General features: G+C 44.2%; 1 protein-coding gene across 2 annotated transcripts in view; it reads right to left on the bottom strand.

Annotated features, from left to right (window-relative positions):
• CIT (citron rho-interacting serine/threonine kinase) overlaps window positions 1-26,101 on the bottom strand; it is a 1,039,445-nt gene that overhangs the window by 695,964 nt on the left and 317,380 nt on the right. For both annotated transcript variants that reach the window (XM_069215034.1, XM_069215033.1), the window contains exons 13-14: window positions 10,989-11,108; window positions 6,865-7,056 (exon numbers count right to left, since the gene is read on the bottom strand). In XM_069215034.1, coding sequence (XP_069071135.1) covers window positions 6,865-7,056; window positions 10,989-11,108 — 312 coding nt within the window. The remainder of the gene's footprint in view (window positions 1-6,864; window positions 7,057-10,988; window positions 11,109-26,101) is intronic.

Below are 26,101 nucleotides of genomic sequence, written 5' to 3' on the forward strand. Positions count from 1 at the left end.
ATCTTTATGCGCGGCCAACCAAGTGAGGGGAGCATGATCCGTAAAAAGAATAAAAGGTCGACCCAGCAGGTAATACTGTAAAGTGTCCACGGCCCATTTGATAGCCAAACACTCCCTTTCGATGATGGGAAAATGACGTTCTCGGGGGAACAGTTTCCTACTGATATATACTACAGGGTGATCACGACCCTCCCCGTCGGGTTGAGCCAGAACCCCGCCCAGTCCTACGTCGGAGGCATCCGTGTACAGATGGAAGGGTTTCGAGAAGTCTGGACACTGTAATATGGGTTCTTTGGTCAGATAGGATTTTAGCTGCTCAAAACTAGCCGTCTGGCCATCCGAAAAAGGTGCTAACCGGTTAGGGTGTGATTTAGACAGTAGATCTGTGAGAGGAGCTGCAAGGGTGGAATATTCAGGTATGAACCTTCGATAGTAGCCTACTAAACCCAAAAACGAGCGTAAATCTTTTTTTGTTTTAGGGTTAGGTGTATTTAGAATGGCTTCTACTTTCCTAGTTTGGGGTTGCAGAGTCCCCTGACAGATTTTGTATCCTAGGTATGAAATGTCTGGTTTTCCTATAACGCACTTTTTGGGGTTGGCAGTTAGACCCGCTCTTGCGAGAGTGTGGAATATCTGTTGTAAGTGGATTAGATGATCTTCCCAGGTTTCACTAAATATGACTACGTCGTCTAGGTAGGCTGCTGCAAAAGTATGAAATGGTTTTAATAGCCTATCCATTAACCTTTGGAATGTAGCTGGTGCTCCATGTAGTCCAAATGGTAGCACAGTGAAATGATAAAGACCGGACTGGGTCGCAAAAGCCGTTTTTTCTTTGTCCTCCGGGGCTAACGGGATCTGCCAATACCCTTTAGTTAAGTCTATTGTGGACATATATTTTGCTTTTCCAAGCTTTTCTAGGACGTCGTCTACTCTAGGGATTGGATACGTGGCAAACATTGAACTTTCGTTAAGATTTCGGAAGTCGATACAGAATCTGATAGTACCGTCAGGTTTCGGTACCAGGACGACTGGGGAGCACCAGGGACTAGTCGAAGGTTCCACCACCCCTAGATCTAGCATTTTCTGTATCTCGTCCTCCATAATTCGTTTCCTTGCCTCGGGAATACGATACGGACGTAACCTAACAATTTTACCTGGTGTCGTCCGTATTTTATGGTATATCAAGGTGGTTTTACCTGGCGTTTCTGAAAAGAAATGTTGGAAATACTTCAGTAAGCTATATACCTGCCCCTTCTCTAGATTCGTCAAGGCTTCATTTACCGAGGGTAACCCTTTCCCATCGTTGTGTCCGGTGGGACAGAACTCAATATTCAAATTTTTACTGGGACATAGGAATCGACCCATTCCTACGGAAACGTCAGTTGTCGGGTTCTTCCCATTTTTTTAAGAGGTTTATATGATAAATCTGTTTTTTTTTTAGGATTGGCCGAGATTTCAATCAGATAGATAACAGGAGAAACTGCTCGAATTATCCTATATGGACCCTGCCATCTTGCAAGGAGTTTTTGTTCTGATGTGGGACGCATTATTAGTACCCGGTCTTCTGGTTGTAAAACCCTCAGCTTACTCCCTCTGTCATAATACTGTTTTTGGGTTCTTTGGGCCTGTTCCATATTCACTGTTACCTCTTCCCATAATCTTTGTAGGTGAGACCATAAGTTGTGGGCATATTCTAATAATGGCCTTCCTCCTTCTTCCGCCTCTTCCTCCCATGTTTCAATGGCCATGTCTAGAAGGGAACGGGGCTGCCGGCCGAACACTTACTCAAAGGGGCTATAACCTGTTGAGGCCTGTTCATGGGTTCGGATAGCGTATAACACTAGTGGTAATTTCTGATCCCAGTCTCTCCCTGAGTCCTGCACTAATTTTCTCAGTAGGGTTTTTATTGTTCGGTTGTAACGTTCCACCAATCCATCCGTCTGTGGATGGTAAACCGAGGTTCTGATTTGGGAAATACCTAATGTCTTACACACCTGATTCATGAGAGTAGACATAAAGGGGGTCCCCTGGTCGGTGAGTATTTCATGGGGAAACCCAATTCGAGAGAAGACGGTTATCGTTGCTTGGGCTACGGTCTTGGTAGTCATACTTGTCAGAGGAATAGCCTCGGGGTATCGGGTGGCATAATCAACCATAACTAGGATATACGTGTGACCTTTAGTCGAGGGTACTACGGGCCCAATCAGATCCATCCCTATCCTGCTAAAAGGGATGTCTATGATGGGTAGGGGCATTAGTGGTGCTTTTTTAGGTTTACCCGGTTCAGTAAGCTGGCACCTGGGACACTGAGAACAATACTTTCTTATGTGCGCAAAAACCCCTGGCCAATAAAACCGCCTGAGGAGATACTCTTCGTTTTTTTCCCTCCCATAATGACCCCCTCCTGGTTGATTATGAGCCAGGGTCAGGACATGATCCCTATAATGTTCTGGTACCAATAGTTGTTGTTTACGTTCCCCGTACGAGTAGTGGTTATTCTGTATAAGAGGTTTCTCTTAATTAGGAAGTAAGGACCCACCTCCTCGGTCTCTTCTGATTTTGCGGATCTCCAAGCCTGAGCGAGAGAGGGATCTTCTCTATGTTGTTGATAGAAACGGACAGGTGCTTCGTGGGTTTCCACTACAAGTCCTTGGGCTTGTTCTGGCCCCTTCCCGTTTTTCTCGGCGTGACAGTTTCCTACGTGTTACAGGGCATTCAATAGTACTGTCAGAAAAGGGAGCTTCCCCCCCACCAGTCCTGGGTCACCTTGGGATTTCTAACCTGATCCAGGAGCTCTTGAAAATGTTCATAATCGGTCCCGATGATACATTCCTCAATCAGTTGTGCCATTATTCCCATAGGCAGGAAATCCCGGTAGTTCCCCCCACTCCATTGTCAGTATTTGTAATGGGTATTGCTCTTTGTCTCCGTGAATACAGCAAATATTCACCCACTGCCCTGTTTCACTGTCTGCCGGGTTTATTAGGTCTTTCCTAACTACGGATTGGCTGCAACCCGAATCAACTAGAGCACATACCGACCGTCCATTGATGCTCATTGTCTGTTTAAATTTCATGTTACCTCTTCCGGTACAAAGTACCCGTCGCCGAGTTACTCCGATCTCCATCGGCTCACTACTGTCATGTTTCCTCGGACACATGCGGGCTATGTGTCCCCATTCCCCACAGTTGTAACATTGGGGTCCCGGTACAGACGGACTTTCTGTTAGTCTACGGGGAACTGGCTCGTCGGGAAGAACTCTCGGAGCGATTTTGGGGCTGGACACACCCGATTTTATGCTGGGTCTGGGTGGTACACCCCTTACATCTACAGAGCGATGATATGCACATGCTAAATCGATCGCCATGTCGGTATTCACTTTTGGATGTTGGCGGATCCAGTTTTTTGTAGAAGTAGGTAAGGCATCTAAGTATTGTTCGAGAACAATCGTTTGGATCACCTCCTCACGGCTATTCCCGAAAGGACCCAACCATTTCAAAGCCAAATCCTTTACACGATAATAAAAAGTACGGGGGTCCTCATTTGGTCCCCATTTGATTTTTCATAATTTGACCCGGTAGTATTCTGTGTCATGTCCCACCCGTTCTAAGATGCTGGTCTTTATCTCTTTGTATGGTGTGGTTCCCCCCGGGTTTGCTGCTTGATAGGCTGCCTGTAATAAACCGGTAAGTAAGGGTGCGACATACTGACCCCATCTGTCCTCAGGCCACTGGCCTGAAGAAGCCAGTCTCTCAAAGTTAGTGAAAAAAGACTCTGGGTCTTCCCCTTCTTGATATTTCTGCAACACTGAACTTGGGACATTGGGGTGGACCTTACTGACGGCAATGGTCTCGGTTAATTTCTTCATGGCAGTCTCGTGTACCAGTTGATTGTTTGCGAGTATTGTCGCCTGGCTTTTCAAAGCCGACTGTAAGGCTTCCCTGTCCTCTTTTGCTTCTCGTTGGTGTGCCTCTCATACCAACTGCAAATGTCGCTGGCCTTCTGCCAGTTGTTTGATCATGTCCTCCAAAGACGGGCTTTCACTCATTGTTTATACTGTTCGGTTGTCTGGGTGGGTTCTTCTCATCCCACTTCTGACACCACTGTGACAGGACGAACAGTATAAAGGCAACGGAGAGGCGTTGGTGTTGCTCAGGTAAGTGGTTTATTCAAATTAAATGTTTAAATGTTTGCTTTTAGGGAGTATTGATTTTTAGAATTAAGGTATTGTTGTTCTTCTCTCACTGGTGGTTTCCTCTGTTTCTCTTTCTTCTTTTCCAGGTTGCTGCTCTGGTGGTCTCTCGGTGGTTCCAGTGTTGGGATACCGAAAACAGAAGGACAGAAGGACAGAAACGCTACGGTAAGTGGGGTGGAAAAATACGTCTCTTTCTCTCTGTACTATAACAGACTGGGGAAGAGGGAAGAAAAAGGGTGGGGTTGTGCCAGTGAGAAGTTTGTGGGAACGAAGTGACCACTGCCTGGGGTCGGTAGTGTCTTTTAATTCCCTTCCGCTCTACCTTTCACCCTTCTCTAGTTCTCCTCCCCAGTCCCCTTTAAAATAGTGCTCCCTCTGTGAGTCCAAAAGGACCGTACCTTGTTCAGCCACGACCCTCCAGGGTCGTGGCTGGCGCTAGGGTGGTCCGTCTGTTGATCCCCTTCGACAGTGTTGACCGGTTCCAGCACCTCGTCGTATGCAGGATCTCTTCTGTCGGGATTCCCCCTCTGGCCGTCTCCGTAGATTTCCTCGTCCTTGGGTTTCTTCTCCGTTTTCTCTGCTTTTCTCTCCGCGCTTCTCTCTTCGGGCTTCTCCTCTCTCTTCCACGGTGCACCCGGGCTCTTCAGCGTCCCGGACCGGAAACCCTCCTGGGTTACCCCGGCAACGTCTGGACGCCTGCCTCTCTCTGGCCGCGTTTCCCCGGCAACGCGGAAGTGACGTATCGGATGATTCCGATACGTCACCTGCAGCACTTCTTGCCGGATTGAACGGGTTACCCAGTCACAGTATGTTCACAGTTGTCGATACCAGTGAGAAATGTTTTTAAAAGCATCTCCTGATACTTGAGTGCTCTTTGGCACTTAACTCTACACTGATCATGCAAACAATAGGAGAGTTCTCACTCTATCATGCCACTTATTTGCTGTGGTGTGACCGGTGGTTCACAGACCTACCACAACAAGAGGACAATGTCTCAGGAATCAAAAGTCAACAAAGTCTTCTAGGAGAAAGATACTAGAGGAGGAAAGAGGAATTTAGCATGAAACTGACATTTCAATTTCACTGATTTCATGAGGCATACATTGAACTTTGGCAGATACCAATTTTAGGAAACAAAGATCACATAAGAAACAGAGCCTTTAAAATTTCAATATTCACCTAAGTATTTGCAAACATATTTGTTTAGTCCAAACAAATATAACACAATTAGTAATGTACAGCAGACTGATTCTTTCACACCTAGGTGAATCAAGGTCATTTTTCGTCTCAAAGAGAGAACTGTTAATGTGAACAGAAAAGCTGCTGTATTAAAAAGAGGTACCACCATGCCTGTCCACAAGAATACTGGGTAGTATCAATTTAAAGGGCTCTAATGGCACTCAGAGGACAAATGCACATGAAGATGAATTGTGGTAGGAAAGCTGGTGGTGGGGGTTAGATGCAGGATTGGGCACAAGTGGACATGAATGTACCCAAACGTCAAAGATAGACTTTTGTTATGCTAAGCTAAAATGTGCTCCAATGGACCTGGCATTTCACTGGTTGGAGGAGGACAGTAGATACAGTAATTACGCTCATGACCCTATATTTGGCTTTACACAACAGAGCAAAGACCATTGGGCACAACAATATCCTACACTGATGGCCTCTGATTAACCACATTTTCAGCAGATAACCGTGGTTGCCAAAACATTCTTAGTAAATTGCATTAATTAAAGATGTTTTTCTTTATGAATTCAAAGGACAAGTTAGAAAAGTGCACTACGGTCCGCAACAAGGTCCTAAATAGGTTTGGAGGAATTTAAACCAAACCAATTGAGCAGTCAGCTCAAATTATGCTATTCAGAGAAAGGATTTAAGTCTAAAAGAGCTTGTCCTCTTCCTGCTAGAAAAGAAGTATCAGTCTTTGTCTGCAATCAAGAGAGTTACAGGATCACAAAGTAGAAGAAAAGGTACAGGCCCACAGGAACAGCTGCTTGGCAGCAGTCAGCCTCACCACTGCCCCAAAACACAATCCTAGCCTGAATTAAATGGAGACGCCATTTCAGGCAGTGTCTTTTTGAAAAAAGATAAATAGTTGCACAAAGACAGATGTGACAGAACACATGAAATACACTGGCACAGACACACAACATGCATATATGAACTTCTCATGCAGTGTTAGGTGGACTTCCTAAATTGTTAAGAGCCTAAATGAAATGCCCCATTTTAATACATGTTCAGCAAAAAAAAAGAGATTTAAAACTAGTTGTGACTTGGAAACAAACACTGAATCTTACCTGAGCTAGTGGTACTTCAGCAGAGAAAAAGACAATTAAAGTCAGAAATTGAAGAGGGAATGCCCCAATTATTCACTTTCAAAACCTAATGGTGGACTTTAAGGGAAAGGTTGTGTAAAATATCCTGAAATTTTACTGCAGGATCTAGCTTTTGGAACACAAATTAATTGTAGGGTTGATCACAGTAAATTGGAGAACTGTGCATAAACGAGAAATTAAATAATGAACTCTACATATTACTAGATTTGTTGATCTCACTGGTCCAGCCAAACTTTACAAACACCACACAATTCTGATGAAAATGACAGGGTATTCGCATTTAGAAGTGAGTTGCATGCAATAGGAAGATCTGTAGAAGGCCCCCCTCACCCCTTGTGGGCTCTTGGCTACCTTCTGGAGTTTATTTTGACATTCTGTAGCTTTACGTTTGAATTCTTCGACAGTGGCTCGTGACTCTTTCAGCTCAGACTCGTAGGTGTCGCTCCGCCGGCGGGCAGCATCAAGATCTTCCTCTAGCTGCCGCATCATCAACTTCATTTCTTCCACCTGAGCATGAAACTCCTGAGGCAAGAGAAGAAAGTTTATACCAAAAGAAAGGCAAGGCTTCAGTAACCAAGCAGGACAGAACGTAAGTGCAAGGTGACCACTATTTGCGAGCAGGCTAAGCAAACTGAGTAGTGGGAACGATGGGGAGGCAGGAAAGAATGCAGGTAGTGGCAAGAATATACGATGGGAGACAAACAGGAAATGTGGTACAGGAGGTATAAGTGAGAACACAGGCAGCAGCGAAACAGATCAACTTCTCATTTGTCGTAGGAGTAATTAAACAAACTATCATAAGCTTCTGGTCACAAATCAGTTGTTTGCCCACATCCAATTGAGCAATCTTGAGTCTTTTTAAAACCAATATTATTATCAAATGTGGGAGGGCAGAATAGTGCTGCACCAGATAGAGTGTGTCAGAGTAAACGCTACTTCCTTCAGGTGGGGGCTGTGTACGCCCTATTGGGTGCTTACGTGTGCAGAAGCGTGTAAATTGTCTCATTCTAAACCTGTGTGAATTTTGAAAGGGCCTAGGATTCAGTTAAACACGGTGAGAAGGGTAACGGGTAAAAGTCATTTTATTTTCTTTACCCTAAACTAAAACTGAGATATCCAAAGAAATTACAACTATTTTACTTTTAACAGTCTGTCATTGAAATAGTAATGGCTTTTGGCCAGTTCCCAATTGATTGCATTTGTTAGAGCCGCATTAGCAGCAATATCTGAGACTGGCCATGGGTTCATAGGAAGTAAATCCTGCTAATGCTGCACGTCCAATTATTTAATAGGTATCCATATATGAATCAATGTCAACTGAATGGTTATCAGTGGTGAGAAGTTCATGTTGAAACCTAGGTACAATTTGGCCTGCATTCAGTCCACTGGCCAGCTACGCCGAGGGTGTAAACCTCCCAGTGTTAAAACCTCATAATTCAAGGCCTATTTTTTACTTTCAAAAATTCACCTTTATGTCACACATAAAACAGGTTAGAAACCAATGCAACAAGTACTAGAACACCTTGATATTAACTCTTAGGTTACATTCAAATCTATGCACTTTTACACATAGTGCTCAAGATGCTATAATAGAACACTGAATCAAATATCCAGCATTGAAAGAGAACTGGAAAATGGCAAGCACTTGAGTTGTTGTCTTACCCGTATTTCTCCAAGTCATCAGGCCTGATGTCCCACGCTTATTACTAAATAAGACCAAGAAGGTCCAAAATGCAACAGCAAGACTAGCCCTAAATTTGCTTATTATTACTAAATAAATAAGCTTATTACTAAATAGACCCAGAAGGTCCAAAATACAACAGCAAGACTAACCCTAAATTTGAGAGTTCAAGTTCACATTCGCCTGAGCTGAAAACCACCCATTGGTTGCCAGACTATTTTAAAATAAGTTTCAAAGTCCTTTTCATCATCGATCTAGCCTACTGGAGGCAAGCCATACCTCTCACTCTCAATAGGAATCATTACAAAGCTACATATATATTTTTTTCATCATCAGTATTGTAATGCAGTTCAGGGAGTCGCCAAAAACACATTTTAAAAACAAATTCATAATTTTGGTTTAAAAAATAAAAAACACGAGTCCAGAAAAATATTTTCTCATTTGTTACCAGAAAATACGGGCTAAAAAGAGAACCGTGATGTTGCTGTTTAAGGCCAATGGCCCTCCAGTACTCTCAAAGCACAGCACCAGCCTAGTGACTTGGTTATTTCTATTTTAAGGTTTGGGAATAACACCGGCCCCATACTAGACAGATGGACGACTTAGCACTTCGTTTTGAACATGAAGATTCTCATTAATCAGGGCTTCAAGAACCAAAGTACAAACTTCAGCTTCTCCAAAATGGAATATTCTTGTCTTTCAAAACGATTAGGATAGAATAGAAACCCGTATTGTGGCATTAACATGAGGTTAAAAGGAAGCTGGGCAAAACAAATTATTGAGTCAGAATCTGCCTTTGCATCAAGGTCTAAGTGCAAAACTTTAGACTGACAATGCATGTGGCGCCCTTGTGAGGGGAGCTACCAAAGAAAAACAAGCATTTTCAATGCAACGGGTCTCGCATTTGTTTGAGTTAGAGCTATTAGAGTTGTAAAGCAAAAAAAATAATTGCAGTGCGATCATGCTAAGTGAAATGCAGCGCGATCGCGCTGTGTGGAAAATAAACAGATAAAGTAGTCCGGACTCCAGGCTGAAAACATCGAGCCTCGTATGTTTTTGGTACTTTACCGGTGCTGGGTAGGTGGGCTAAACACCAGAAAAGGCATGACGTATGCATGCCATTCACAAATGAAAGAAAGCGGATTTTAAAAGGCAAGCCCACGAACCAATGTAAGTGACTGACGTGGCATGGGCGTGGTTTGAAGAGCAAAGAGAGATTACAGAGTGGACGGAGCACTTTGTGCTCGCCCATGAGGGAAAAAAAAGTTGCTGTGTGTCAGATTCTCAGTTTCACCAGTAAACCCGACCCCTTTCTGAGGTACTGCAATAAACAGCGTCAGTCCTAGTTTCTTGAGGATTTCAATGGGTAATAATGACCAGGCCCTTAGTTCACACGGTTTGTATTAGTTTGGGGCAGTCTTTCCCAAACTGTGGTTCGCGAGCTGAGTTTTGGTCGGTCGGGTAAGTCCGAGCAATAAACAAGGAGGCCTTTAAAAACCTGTATTTGATTTGGCACATTTTGCCCGGTGCTTCAAAGACAGAGATCCAATGTCATACTATGTGGTCTGACAAATTTAAGATAAGATTAGTGTTTAATATTCTTTCTCCGTCTGCAAAGTCAGAAGAGTTTTTAAAGTGAATTGTGTGACAATATTGCTGGAGTACAGGGAAAGTGAAAAGAAAAGCTGTAGGGTGTCAGTTATTTTTTGCAGCAGACAGCAAAAAGAAAATACCTCCAAATGAACTGTATGAGTTCAACACTTAGGAACCCCGACAATGAAGCACCTTTTTTGTGATTCAAATCAAAGCAAGAAACTTACTTGCTGATGCACAAATGCTAAATATTCACAGAAACACGATTTCCACACATTCTCACTTGAGTGCTATGTAGTTTTCTCAGCAAACCTGTATGCCTGTGCAAAGTTAGTGATTGTTTCAATGGAAAAGGTGCTGTCTGTAAATGGCAGTGCGCTAACACACGATGCTTTGGTTTCATTCAGAAATCGCCCTTCAACACGTCCATTAAAGGTAGGCGGGCTGCCAAAGTTTGCAGTTCTACAAGTGGGTTACGGTTCTGAAAACATTGAGAACCACTGGTTTAGGGAATCTCTTCTGATACCCTAGAATGTCCAAGGATTCATTACCCAGAGTGGGCTATTCACCCACCCTTGTACCAAGGCATTAAGAGAGACTACAGAAGAGGGGAGCCCACGAGGGAAGTCCTCCTTGAAGCTAAGTTGGCTTGATTTCCAGCCTGCAGAGGTCTACCAGAGGCTTTACAAAAGGGCACTGGCAGATGATATACTATAGTGGTAACCACTGCAGATGTTGAGACAGGAGAACGGCAAGGTGACATCCTGGACAGTTTAATGGCTGTTCATGAATGACATTGTTTAGATGACGTTGATTAACTGGAGACGGTGTAGAAAGAACAAAGGTGGATATGGTAAAGCTCCTGTCTCAAGTACAGTTTAAGGGCACGCACCACTAATAAATAGCTTGATGCCCAGTACAAATAAACTGGACTGGTCAAAAGGAAGAGCAGACAGAAAACCAGAACCCCTACAAAAGGAGGAAATGTAGTTATCAAATATGTTTAATTCTCTGAGAAGATTGCCTTGCAATAGGTATTAAGAAATTTTATCTGGCAGTTTACTTTAAAATGTTGGTGCAGGAAACAAATCATTTGGTCTCGGTTTGCAAAATCCAAAATATACTGCGTTACTATCCAATCTGTGAATAGCCATTCCAATGCCCAGAAGTATTTACATACCTGCTCTTTGATATCCTGCAGTTTCCGGCTCTGTTCTCTGATGTCATGGAGAAGCTGCAGGGCCTTATCGTCTTCCTGGGACACCTCCATCCTTGCTTGCTCTAGATTCCGCTTTAAACTCTGCAAAAAGAAGCCAGGTTTAGTCAAGAAACCTGTTGGATTCCATACTCAAAGCTGCAGCGCATTTGTGAATGAAAAACGAAGTTGTAAATCGAGACTGCGCAAATGCTGCTCAGCTACAAAGTGTTACATGAACAAGAGACAGTGGTTCAATTAAATATTCAGTTTCAGCCCAGACTCTGCACAGCAACCACCGGAAGGTAACAGCTTTGACTTTGCTGGGTAAGGTCTACATAATGAAATCAAGTACACAGGATAGCGCAACAGACTTGGAAGGAGACTGGTAAATACAGCGCACACATATTAACCTCAGTGGAACTAGCAGTAGCAAGAAAAACTGCAAAGTCACGATTCAGCAGCGTGCAGGTCCAGATCAATTTTTAGACTAAGGCCCATATTAACTGATGGCAAGTAACCAGCCTGCTAAGTGGCATGTGGCACACAAGATATACTCGTTTCACATTAAATACTGAGAGAGTGTGGCTCATACGCGTCAGAGTGCGCTACAAACCTAGGACATCTTCTAGTATGATGAAACTCTCAGATCCTAATAATCCCTATATAAATAAGAATTGGCAGAAGAACTGTAATGAAATACAAGTCTACAAAACACACAAGAAACAGCATTTTAAAACATTTAGAAACTATAGCTGAATAACCTAAGCAATATAAATTAGAATGTATAACAACTTAAAAAATAACTTGTAAAGCATTCAAAAAGTCTCAAAGAATCTCAGCAGGTCTGGATATTGGATGAGTGCACGCACACAGGTGAAGGAGGAGTTCCAAATCCAGTGGGCACTAGAAGGAAAGCCAACTTGTGCATTTTGTGCATGAAGATCAGAGAGCATAGAAACTCGTTAACACAGGTGGAACAAGCCACTCATAAAACAGTATGTTGTACAGCTAAATATTTTCAACAAAAATGCCCGAATACAGAGAAGAGCAGCTCAAACTGTGAAGCCTTGGTGATCAAGACAATATTTTTAGTTCTAAAAATAACCTTGCAGGTGGCACATTCCATGGCTTGCTGTGGCTGCAATGTCAACACAGACAGGCCAGTGATATATTTGTGGGACTGAGCTTCAGATGTCTGCACGTTGAGTGCTGAATGGGTCAAAACGTAATACCCCACTATCGCTTACCACACCCACGTTACTATTCAGAACTGGGCTTCTGCCATTACAAAAGGTGAGATGTTCTATCTCTATAAATAAATAGTCAAAAATAAGTGGGGCTTCTGTGGACCCTCTGCTTAATGTTAAACCACAATTACAATAGTTCTTTACTTCCCTTTGGTAGTAAAAGTAGAATAATAGGGACGTCAGCTCAAATCACTTTCATTCCTCTGTCCAGTCTTCTGTTAAATCTAAGCTAGATAATGGAGTTTTGCCACAGTGGTAGAAGGAAATGTCCAAGCCCTCCTGCAACCTTCGATTGACTTAGATGATAATGTTAATCAGTGGGACACACCACAAGACACAGTGAGGGAGACGTGAGGGTTTCCATCTGATTGAATGAAACTGACCCAGAAAAAAGATGTGTAAGCCATTGCAAGACCATGCTCATGAAAAGAGTACAAATTAGGGCTGCATGGTTTGCCACATCAAAGATGGTGATGAGATTAATGACGATGAACATGAACATTCACCATGTTAGAAGCATCACTCACTGCCACAAGTTAGCTCACTCAGTTTTAGAGGAGGAACAAAATCTAGAGCCAACTTAAAAGACTGCCCATCCCTAGTGCTAGTTTATTTTTAAGATCCAGTAACAGTATGTGTTCAAAATCAGAACTCTGCTAGTCATCCATTCACTCATTGACTCTCTGCCTTCAAACCTGTAAAATGCTCCTTTGCCTTTCAGCTACGTTCATCCTATACATAAAACAACTATATATGTGCATAGATAAGGAAGACTGTAACATGTTATTGAAGATTGCAGCAGGATCCCCCACTGCAAATGTATTTTAGTAACAGGCTAATAATTAGCCAATTCCTGCGCCTATGGAGAATTGTGCTTATTTTTTAATAGTAATAATATGTGACCTGCATGTTAACAGAGAACTGGAAAATAAGTCACAATTATAATCGGAAGGCACAACTGTGCATATTGAACTACACAATTAAAGAAGAAAAATATACTTGTCTGCAAAGGAAGTTCTCCAGAACTGGTATCTTTCAAAGATGCACACACCTGAATCACCCCTGTTGTCTAGCCGGGAGTCCTGTATTAAGAATTCAACAGGGCTGAAACACGGACACTTTAGTAGCGTAGTCGAACAAGTTACTTACCTTCGGTAACAGATGATCTGGTAGACAATATTTAGTTGCAGATTCATTACCTTTGAATTTCCCAGGTGTCAAACTGTATCTGAAAGATTTTTGAGTGAACAATACCTCTGTGAGCAGTCGGGTGGCTTTGTTCGGTTACGAGCGCTGCTGTTGGCGCCAGAAGTGACGTTGCGATCGCCTATATAGGCACCACCCAGGTGTGCGGACATCAGCTACTTTCATGGCGTTCCACGCCAGGAGTGCAGAGCCATGACGTGCAATGAGATTTGTGTGTCCAATCTAGGGCCCCCGAAGGCATCATACCTAATCCTAGAAAATCTGTCCGCAGAGCAGGGAGGCATGGGTTGGTGTAAGGAATATGCAGCTAGACATTGTCTCTACCAGATAATGTAGTGCCAAAGGTAATTAACTTGTTCATCTTATAGAGACTTCTAGCTGCAGATTCCTTACCATTGAATACAGTCCCAAGCAATACCATCCTGGCATTGGTGTGCAACAAATATGTCTAAAGTCCTGTAGGACCAAACAGGTGAAATTCCCATCCCTCCGAACCAGACTTTCCAGGCAGTAGTATTTGGCAAACGTGTACAAAGGACGCCCACATTGCTGCCTGGCAGATATCCAGGACTGGGACTCCACATGCCAATGTCAAGGTCACACCCTTTCCTCTTGTGGAATGGTTCCTTAAGTCCTCCAGAGGCTGTTTCCTGACCAGGGCATAGCAAATTTTAATACAGAGAACGACCCAGATTGAAATGGTTTGCTTTTGTACTGCCCGACCTTTCTTTGCTCCAACATAATCCACAAAGAGGTAGTCATCTATTCGGATCTCTTGTGTGCGGCCAAGACAGACCCACAATGCTCTTTTTAGGTCCAGACGGTGGAGTCGCCCCTCCTTAGAGGGATGTGGAGGAGCGTAAAAAGTGGGCAGAGTGACCGGTTGTCCCAAATGGAATAGGGTCACCACTTTAGGAAGGAAAAAGGACCTAGTGCAAAGCACCACTTTGTATGGAAACAGTCAAATAGGGAGGCTTGGATGACAGGCTGAAGCTCATTCACCCTTGTGGCAGATGTTATTGCCACTAGAAAGGCTGTCTTGATGGTAAGCAGTCAGAGGGGACAATTGTGCATCGGCTCAAAGGAAGCACACATTAGGTAGGTGAGAACCAAATTAAGGTCCAACTAAGGCATGAGAAAGGGTGAAGGAGAAAACATATATATATACAAGCCTATTTACTATAGGGGACTTAAATAAAGAGTGTTTGTCAGGCAGCCGCAGAAAGGTGGACAGAGCAGAGATAAACTTTAAGAGTACCCCGGAGTGAAGCCCTTCTGGTCAAGGGTAAGAATAAAAAGAATAGTATCAGAAAGAGGGTCGATAGACTTCTCTGTACAATATAATACAAACTTTTGTCATTGGCAGGCATATACCGCCTTGCTGGAGGGAGGTCAAAGGCAGTCAACTGTCGTCGGTCATCTTCACGCAACAAGGAGTTGACAGGTTCAGATGGAGGAGCCTCCCCTGCTGCTGCGACAGAAGATCCCTCCGAAGGGGCAGCCTGATCGGAGGATCAATGCTCATTTTCAGAAGCTCAGGATAGCAGACTCTCCGTGCCCAGTTCAGAGCCACAAGAATGACTTGGGCCTAGTTGTTCCTAGGCTTCTTGAGAACTCTGGGCAGCAGTGGTATGAGAAGAAAGACATACAGGAGAGGCCTGAACTCCATTCGAGATGAAAAGCATCACTGACCAATAGTCCCCTTGGAAACTCCAACACGCAAAACTGCTGACATTCCACGTTCTCTTCGGAGGTGACCAGATCTAACCAAGGCTCTCCCCACTGCTAAAAGTCCTTGCGCCACCTTCAAATGGAGACGCCACTCGTGATCCGCCAGGCATTGACGCAGGGTATTTTGATAAAGGGCCATGAACCCACCCCGCCTTGCTGCAGTACCACATGATAGTGGTGCTGTCCGTGAACACCTGCACTATTTTTCGTTTGACAGGGGGACATGTCCATGAGGTTGGCCTGGACATCCCCCCGAAAAGCCATATGGTCTCCACCAAGGGTGGCATCTAAGAGCCACTGTTCACTGTTGACGAAACCACTCTGCCCAATGACAGTTGTGTCCAATCCACACTTAATGGTGAAATTTCCCATCTTTCCCTGCTTGGGAGAGGACAGCCCAGGCCTCCTCCGAAACCTGTGGCAGCACTTGCGCAATCGTATCCCACAGAGTGCGGGAATAACGGCCAAAAGGCATGCGGTGTTCACCGACCGCAATGCTAGGCTGGTGGAAGAAAACATTCTTTCCCAAGGTGTCCAAGCCTTTTGGATTCCCTGTCCGGGGAAGCAGCAGGGGATGCGCCATGGGAAGTCAAGGCATAGACTACCAAGCTTTCATGGGTGGGGTGTTGGCTGAGGAAATCTGGGTGACATGGGGCAGGGCGGTGTGTAATTATCCTGTACACACCAGCCCCTATGTTGAGCTTAGACCAGGTTCCCAGCAGGAGATCAGTCAGTGCTTCATTGAATGGTAGCAGGGGTTCTGAAGAGGAAGCTTCCAGATTTAAGCACTTCTGTCAAGAGGCTAGTCTTGACCACCAAAGAGGGAAGTTCGAGACTGAGAACCTCCACTGCTCTCTGCCACCACGGCGTAAGATGCTCCCTCCTCCTCCTCCTCTGTAGCCATAATAGAGGGAGAAAGCAAAATAGTATCTGGAGAGGTTTTCAGTCCACTGATATCTCAAAGTTACTCATACCAGTCAATTGATGTTCCCAACTGGTATTTTAAAGGGCCCAGTGACCCCTCTCATTCTTCCCCTAAGCCTGGCTGCTTACAAAAATGCTCAGGCAATGACCTTGAACAAAGGGGCCCTGTCAGTGCTGGAATCAGCGTAGATCAACGACATTCCGACCGAGTCGTGGGGGATTAGAATGGGGGAGCATCAACGTCAGGACTGGCGTCAGCGAAGGTCCTACTGCCGGGCCAGACCCACTGGGGCCTATCAAAGCAGAGGTCGAAGCCGCCGGCACAGAACCTGATGGGGCCCCCTCCAGCCCCACAGGGCACGAAGGAGTGCTGGTGGGGCCGGCACTCTCAAAGATGTAGTGCATGGCCTTGACAAGCTCCATTACCTGATTGGGGGTCGCTTCGGCTCCCACAAACGGAGGGAGGCTCAAAGTCAGACCCGTTAACTGCTCGGTGGGACCCTGCCTGGAACACTGATGTTCCGAAGTTGTTGCGCTGGCTGATGGACAAGAAGAAGTTGAAGCATGCTTCGACTTCTTGTGCTTCTTCCCAGAGTGTCCCTATGACCTGGAGTGACAAGAAGAGGATTTGGGGTCCCTGGAGCGGTCCCACGTCCTTCTCCTCGCCCGGGACCTTCGAGGAGTTCCGCTAAGTGGCGTCAACTGCTGGGCCGCAAGTAGCTTTAGAAACTGCTCCCTCAAAACCTTCTGTACCATGGCCTAACAGTCGGAGCACGACAGAGTCGTGGTCGCGTCTGAGGCCCCACAAACAGACCAAATTGGGGTCTGTTCTCGGCATGGCGCGGTGACAGGTGCCACACAGTTTTAAACCTGCCTTTTGAAAGGACATTCTGCACATGAAAAAACTCTCGAGGGTAGCACTTCTCCGCAATCAGCACTAACTGGTGCGGAACTAAAAGAACTGATGTCCACGTGCGTGAGTGGTGCCTAAAGAGATGACCGCAATGTCACTTCCGGCACCAATGATGCCAATGCCACCGCGCGGAACAAAACAAAGCCACCCGAAGGCACACAGAGGCATTGCTCACAAAAAAATCTTCTGGATCCAGTGGGACCCCTGGGAAATTCTGCACCTTGAAGTCTCTATCAGATGCATCATTCTAAACTAACCAAACTTCAACCAATCAGCGAAAACCATACTAATGACCAAGCGCTAACAGGCCACCAATCTTCAGATTTCATTTAACAATAGTGTGAATTAATATCCTTTATAGGTTAGCCAGAGGGGAAGTGGGTGGGTAGCATGCAATATGACGAAAGTTTCCAATTATGGAGAAATACAATTACAGGTAAGTAACAACTGTATTCTCCAGAAATGGATGTTTCATAAATTCACCTGCTTGAATCAGAGAAGCAAGCAGTAATATAAGATAATACCTATACATTTGAGAGGTGGTAAGTAATTGAAAGATTGCTCACCTTTTTGGAATAGATGGTGTAGATTACCTGTTCTAAAACATGGTATCACTCTGCACTATTGACTCAAGGCAATAATGCGGAGTACATGAGTGCATTTTCTTCCAGGTTGCTGCACGGCATATGTCTGCTAATGACACTCCAGTGAATAAAGATGAAGTTGACACATTTCTGTTTGAGTGTGTTGATATTCTAGCTTGTAAAGGACCACTAGACCTACTGTGATAGTACATAATGGCAGCAGACACCCAGCAAATTATAAATGGTTTTGATAGCAATTTCCCTCTTATAAGGGTGTTGTAGACTTTGTAACTGAACAGACTATCTGAATTTGTTTGTTCTGTCGATGTAAAAAATTAGATATAGCTAAACATCTAGAGTATGAAGCGACCTCTCGGTTGCTGTGTTGGGATTTTTAAATAAAGTTTTAAGGATGATTAGCTCATTTAAATGAACTTTCGGTGGCAGTTCAGGAATAAAGTAGAGATAAGTCCTTAAAATGACTGTTGTCACAGAATTGAAGGCAAGGTTCCTTTACATTAAAGGCTTGAATTTCACTCACTGTTTTCGCAAACGTTAATGCTAGTAGAAGTGTGAGTTTCCATGACAAAAAGGTCATTTCTGTTTTTTTACTGGCACAAACAGACTTTTAATAAGTTAAGAAGTACTGTATTAAGTTACTAAGGAATTGCCAGTTGTTTGACCGGTGGGAAAACTTTGAAGGGTCCTTTAAGAAATTCCTTTATATTCTTGGAGACCTAGAGAAAAGGGTGACCTTCTGTATTGTGAGATAGCTGCCACGTGGACACTCACTGACGAATAAATAAGACCTGCAGAGGAGAAGTGTAGAAGGTATGGAAAGGCTTGATGTAGAGCTGGGGAGACCCAGTGTAGATTCTGATGGGTACACCAAAAACAAACATTCTCCTTGGTTCTGTAGGCCTTGTTGGCGGAAATGGCTCCAACGTTAGCTAGGATTTCTCTAGAGTCATCTGAAATTTGAAAGCCCTGAAATTTATTGTGTTTAGGAACCATGTAGAAAATCCTAGAGATGATGGATCTGGATGTGGCACTTGGCTGCTGTTGCAAGAAAGAAGATACAGAAGCAGTGGTAACTGTATTAAAGGTTGTTTTGAAAGAAGAATCTTTGTGAACCAGTATTCTGTGGGCCCACAGGGGGTTAGCACTGCCATCCGGCATGGCTTCCTTATTTGGCACAGGACCCTTGCGATTGGGAGGAGAAAAACGTAAGCAAAGGTTCCTGGCCAAACAATTGAAAACACATTGCCTCTCTATCTCCATAGAGAACGCATGCTGCCATAATAATGGCATTTCCTGTTTCTATCAATAGCAAAGAGGTCCAGGTTTGTTTTTCCCCTAGCGCTTAAAGATCTTCTTCAGCTGGATCTCAGGTAGTTCCCATTTGTGGCATTCTTTGTATGTTTTGCATAGGGGCCACCCATGCATTCTGTACTCCTGGAACATGTTCTCTGTTATTAGGATGTCGTTTTTCATGGCCAAATCCCATACCCTTTAGAATTCTTCTGATAAGGGACGGGTTTGATTACCCACACTGTTTCTTCAGGTAAAATACAAATGTTATATTGTCCATGTGAACCAATATGGAGCTTCCTTTTAATCGTGGTAAGAAAGACTGCAGACCCAGGACAATAGCACTCAACCCCAGAATGTTGACATGGTTCTTGGAATGGTCTACCAGATCTTATAGATGTGCCCTCAAACTGTCCAGGGATGCAATTATTGATACTTAGTTGAAGAAAAATTAATCCAACTGTAGTGTTGTTAAACGGTTCCTACGGATCAAGTAGGACTGTGTATCTGGTCAACATAAATGTCAGTGTATAGGGACTCAGTCCGCCTATACCATCAGGAAATGTTGGCACGGTTCCCAGCTAGCTCACAATGCCCCATTTGAACCCCTATACACACACACCAGGGTACCAGCTGGTATTTCAATCTCAAACACGACTACTCAGATTCCCAAGGAAATTGTGTAAGCAGATCTGCCCTTTCACTGTCACATTGCGTAGCCAAGATGAGATACAAGAAAGATGCAGAAACGTTGTTTCAAACATTTATTGTAACAATCATATTCTTGGGTAAAAGACATGAGCTGTGATTGTTTGGCAAAGGAGACAAAGCATGGTAACCAGCATTACAAAAATGGTGAGAAGGGAAAACTGTTTCAACCATGATAGTATGTTGGTACACACCTATCCGTTACTGCCAACACTACTGACAGCATTGTAGGAGTACCCTCTGCCAGATCATGAGATATGCTAATCCCACTCCCCACTTATATCTGGCCAAGATGTACCAGGAAGCCAGTCTGGTGTAGTGTAGGCTAGTGCAGAGTAAAGGTCAGAGTCCGCATTAGAGTATGCAAGGCTGCGTCTCAACCACTGTGCGCCACGTTCCAGGATAATCCTAGCAGAAGTGCTCCTCGGCTGAAGGTGTCGCAGAGGCAGTTTTTATAATACAAGCACTGTTTGTGTTTCACTGTGTCAGAGGTGCAGGGACGATGCAATATGTCTCCAAGTGAAGAGCTGCCTCCACAGACAATCATAATAGTTAGGGCATCAAGTCCTGTGTGCCTAGTCTTGGACAGAGTGTACAGACTGGATGGCAGCGACACTTGCAGAAAACATGCTGCATTTACAGTGATTTCTTAGCACATTATCGCATGAGTGAAAAGTTGTGTAACAGGTCATCATCAGAAAATAAATGACATGTTAATATGTGGATTCTAAAATGGAGGTACTAAGCAGGTCCTATTGAGCTTCACCACAGTGGTTTGTGTGAAACAATCTTGGCAGAGCCTGTTTTATTCTTAGTTTCAGGTTGACAAAATCATCGAATGAATTCGTAACTATGGCTTGGCTAATTCTTCATGGAATAAATGTATATGCAAGTAGCAGTTTGGAATTAAAGTGAAACTCTGGATGAAGGGGTTTCTAGTTGTCTGTCAGAGATTCTGAGAATGATCATTGTTGTAACAGTCATCATCCAGGTCCTGATATTTTAAACTCAATTGAGTTGTGCTATAGGTTTACTCTGAACATACCATCCTCTTCCGAGTCTTCAGGTTCAAACAGGTGTTGTTCAGGATTGTTAGCTGATGTCTGTTCTGTAAGTTGAACAGATGGTTGTTCTGGAAGCAGAGTAGTTGTGGTGTCTTTCTAAGATCTCAGTAGAGTCTTAGACATTTTTGCATTAATTTCCAGTGGCTGAGATTAATTCAAGCATTCCATCCATCACCTTGTTTTCGATGTCCCAGGTGTGATGGGTAAGCCCAGACATGAGTCCTATTATCACTGTACCCCTCAAACCAAGCGATAGCTGGCTGATGACCCCTAATAAGGGTGAAACTGTTCCTGGGTTGCTTGTGTTCTGGTTCAGTGAGGACCAGGTCTGACTGTTCAGAAATAACTGTTCCCACCGGAGCAGGGTCATGACAGATTTACATATGCCTGAATCCAAAATGAGGTGGCAAGGTGGGCAAAAAAATGATGGATTGGGATGTGGCCGAGCAATTATCAGTGTCCGAGATTAATTCAAATATTCCATGCATCACCTTGTTTTTGATGCCCTAAGTGTCTAACAGGAATGGCCAGATATAGGTCCTGTGCTCACTATGCCACTGGAACAAAGCTATAGCTTGAGGAAACCAACCGGCGCAGCAACATGCAAGCAGGCAGCCCTCCTCTCTGTCCAGCCTGTGGTTTCCCTGAACCGACCTCCTGGATCGCTCTATTCAAAAGCACTGGGAGCCCAACACTGAGTTTGCACCCTATGCCCGGCCGCCCCTGGGCCACTGAGGGTGTGTGTTTGGTGCTGGCCTGTGACCCTCCCCATGCTCCCCATCGGTGCTCTCCTAAACCCCCCAGGTCTGTCCTCAGAGTGTACTTACCTGCTGGCAGATCCAATTCAGAGTGCGCCCAGTCTCCTTAGGAACCCATTTTAAATCATGCAGCAACTTTGACCTCTGCACCCTGTTGCTGGTGGTGGATGTTTGGGGTTAACTTGAACCCCAAACTGTGGACATCCTATCCCCTGGAGACTAGAACTGTACATGTTGTACTCATCTTGAAACTGTACTAACTTTTCTTCCCCCAAGAACTGTGTTTGAAATTTGCACTGTCGACTTTAAAAACAGATTCTTTTTTTTATTTGAAAACCGTTTAGCTTGCCAAATTGAAACAAAGTTGTGTTGATACATATGCTTGCTACTTACTTGCAAATATAACGCCCATGTTATTTTGGCTCCTAGATGACCGCTGCACCTGACTGGCCCTGTGTTGCTGGGTGTTTGGGGTTGACTTGAACCCCCAACGGTGGGCTACCTATACCCCAGATACTGAACTTGTAAGTGCTTTACTTACCGTAATAACTAAACTGTACTTACCACCCCCAGGAACTGTTGAAAATTGCACTGGGTCCACTTTTAAAATAGCTTATTGCCATTTTATGAAAAACTGTGTACATTACTATTTTGGTTTAAAGTTCTAAGTATTACTATGCCAACTACCTTACATTTAATGTACTTACCTGCAATCTGAATCTTGTGGTTTGAGAAATAAAGTAACAAAATATATTTTTGCTATATAAAGCCCATTGGCCTGGAGTTAGTCATGGAGTGTGTGCTTCATTTAGTGTCCGTGTGTGTACAACAAATGCTTTGCATTACCCTCTGATAAGCCTAACTGCTCGACCACACTACCACAAAAGAGAGCATTAGTATAATCTACTTTAGCCTCTGTTAAACCTTTGAGGAACCCCTGGACTCTGTGCACACTATATTTCATTTTGATATACTATATACAGAGCCAGCTTCCTACAACTAGGCTACTAAAATGTTATTGTTTTAGCCCTGGTTTTACATTAGAGTAGAACTGCAATTGAGCTCAATAAAGTAGGACTCTCAGCTAGACGATAGGGATGATTCAAGCATGTGAATTTATAAAAGTTACAGTTCTGGATAATGAAACTATCAGTATGTGAAGTTGAATTTCTAAACGCTAGTAGACTCATTAAAATGTGGAATACTGTGTTAAGAACTGTCTCTATAAAGGTAAACAAAACAGAGATTGAGAAAACCAAAGGGCAAAAGAGATGGCCAAGTTTGACAACTTGACTGATGCTGTTTTTTTCCTTTGTAGCAAATTAATGGCTAAATCCTGAGATGCTAAGGAATGAAGAATGGAAAAAGATTGAGCACTCAAGCAGTTCTCTGGGTCACTTTATAGAGCTACATCACTAAGCGGGGAATGCTTTTGCTTCTAAAATTAATAACAAAGGTTGATAAAACTGCATCAAATGAATTCCACATAAACCTTTACATAATGCTCTTACATTGACCAACTGAGAAGATCAAGCTATTTCTGAACTGCGTGCTCACTCAGAGGCATAATGGTTATATAAACAATATTCAATTAATTAAAGCCAGCATGTAGTGAATATAGGGTGCTGATTTTATCTGCAAACTGTTTACTTTCTATGACTATTAATGATGGATAACTGACACTGCAATGATTTACTGCTAAATTGCATAAACAAACATTTATAGGCTATTTGGTGAGGTCATAATGGAATAACCTGCCTAATCAAAAATCAAAGAATGGATCAACTATATTACAATTAGCTTGCCCACTGCACAAAATGTCTATGTTCTAGATACAGTTTGGCAGAGAATGGATGTGAAAAGTTTAATCTATGCTTCCAATAAACATACTTGTTTTTTGCTTACTCAAACCTTATCAATAACAAGAAGTATTTGTTTACAAGTAGGTTTCATCTTGAAGTGAGGGATTATCATTTAGTTCACTGACTAATGAATAAGTTACTTACCTTCGGTAACGCTTTTTCTGGTGGATACAGTAGCTACCTGTGGATTCCTCACCTAAAGAATTCTTCCCCTCGCGCCAGCCTCAATGGAAATTTCTTCTAGCTCTTCACGTCGACGATGACATCACAATCGCCCGACTCCACGCGACGTCGTAGGACGTCATCTAGGCAATAAGAAGCCCTCGTCGACGTACAGACGTCAGTTATCACCATTTTTTATGTGCCATAGAGGTGAACAGGTTAACCTTAAAGAGATCATAGTCACATCGAATGAATGAAAACACAACATTTATTATATAGAAAAGTAAAATATATCCTTCAAGTCCAAACATGTTTTCCTTGAACTATTTGAATTAGAGAAAAAAATGTATATACAGATGCCATAACTATATACATGATTCAGGTATATACAAATAAACAAGGCAAAGGATGCTCACCCTTGGATTTCATGGTATGACCAGTCAGGCAACGGGGAGGTGGGTGGGACCGTGAAGAATCCACAGGTAGTTGCTGTATCCACCAGAAAAAGCGTTACCAAAGGTAAGTAACTTATTCTTCTGATGGATACATCTACCTGTGGATTCCTCACCTAAAGAATAGAGTCCCAAAGCAGTACTACCTCCGGAGGTGGGTGCCCGAATGGTCAAACCAAGAAATCCTGCAGCACCGAGCGAGCAAAATGGCCATCCCTCCTAACCTCAGAATCCAAACAGTAATGTTTAACAAAAGTATGGAGGGATGCCCAAGTCGCTGCCCTGCAGATGTCAGCCACAGGAACACCCCTAGCTAAAGCCGAAGAGGCAGCCTTAGCTCTGGTGGAATGGGCACGAAGCCCCACAGGTGGTTCTTTCTTCGCCAAAGAATAACAAATCTTAATACATAGAATGACCCACCTGGATAGTGTTCTCTTGTGGACAGCTCTACCTTTCCTCTTCCCCACGTATCCAACGAAGAGCTGATCATCTTGCCTGAACTCCTTCGTCCTGTCGACATAGAAGCTCAGCGCTCTTCGTGGATCCAGCCTTTGGAGACTCTCTTCCTCCTTGGATGGATGAGGTGGTGGGTAAAAGGAAGAGAGAGTAATGGACTGCCCCAGGTGAAAGGGTGTAACAACCTTCGGGAGGAAAGCCGCCTTGGTCCTTAACACCACTTTGTCTCTATAGAAAGAAAGGTATGGGGGCTCTACACTAAGAGCCTGAAGCTCACTGACCCTTCTGGCCGATGTTATGGCCACCAGGAACATAGTCTTGAGAACTAGCAACCGCAAAGAGCAAGAATGCATTGGCTCAAATGGGGACCCCATTAAGAATGTTAATACCAAATTAAGGTCCCACTGAGGCATAACAAATGGTGATGGTGGAAATGTGTTAGAAAGCCCCTTAAGAAACCTTAAAATAGGAGATTTAAATAAGGAAGGCTGATCAGGAAGGCACAGAAAAGCAGACAGTGCAGATAAATATTCCTTGACTGTGGCAACCGCACAACCCTTCTGTGCCAGGAAAAGAGCAAATGACAATATGTCAGACAAACGAGCCTTTAAGGGATCAACTCTACTCTCTCCACACCAGCATACAAATTTAGCCCAACGACTTGCATAGATCGATTTGGTGGAGTGTCGCCTGGCCGATAAAATAACATCCACCACTTCCGGTGGGAGAGAAAAAGCACTCACATTGCCCCGTTCAATCTCCAGGCATGAAGGTGCAGGCTCTGGAGGTGGGGGGTGTAGAATCTGCCCCTGCGACTGCGAGAGGAGGTCCACCCTGTAAGGGAGACGGAGCGGAGGGCACAGCGAGAGTTGGAGAAGGTCTGAATACCACACCCTTCTTGGCCAATCCAGAGCTATAAAGATGACCTGGGCTCGGTCTTGACGGATCTTCCTCAGAACTCGAGGAATCAAGGGTATAGGGGGGACACGCGTAAAGCAACTGACCCTTCCAGGACATCTGAAACGCGTCCCCCAAGGCTCCTAGCACCGGATACTGGAGGCTGCAAAATAGCGGGCATTGCGCATTCTCCTGAGTTGCAAACAGATCTATCTGTGGATATCCCCACATTTGGAATATGAACCAGATCTGGATGAAGATGCCACTCGTTGTCGACCGAGTTGCGTCGACTGAATGTCCGCACGCACGTTCAGAGCCCCGGCCAAATGATGTGCTACCAAGCAAATCTTGTGGCCCTGAAGCCAAGACCAGAGTCGAAGAGCTTCTCTGGAGAGAAGATACGACCCCACTCCTCCCTGCTTGTTTATATACCACATTGCGGTAGTATTGTCCGTTAAGATTTGGACTGACTGACCGCGAATGGAAGGGAGGAAGGCCTTGAGAGCCAGACGTACTTCCCGCAATTCCAACAGATTGATGTGAAGTCTCTGTTCCACTGGAGACCAAAGGCCTATGATCTCCAGGTCCCACAGATGAGCTCCCCACCCTAGAGTGGAAGCATCCGTTACCACTGTGGCCACTGGTGGAGGCAGCGAGAACAGCCTTCCTTGAGACAGGTTGCCGACCGCTGCCCACCACTGAAGATCCACCGCAGTGTCTCTGGAGATCTTTATCGATTCCTCGAAATCCCCTTTGTGCTGGAACCACTGCCTGCGGACGCACCACTGAAGAGCCCTCATGTGCCAGCGTGCATGAGTGA

The sequence above is a fragment of the Pleurodeles waltl genome, chromosome 11 (genome assembly GCF_031143425.1).
Source record: "Pleurodeles waltl isolate 20211129_DDA chromosome 11, aPleWal1.hap1.20221129, whole genome shotgun sequence".
In the NCBI taxonomy this organism is placed as follows: Eukaryota; Metazoa; Chordata; class Amphibia; order Caudata; family Salamandridae; genus Pleurodeles; species Pleurodeles waltl.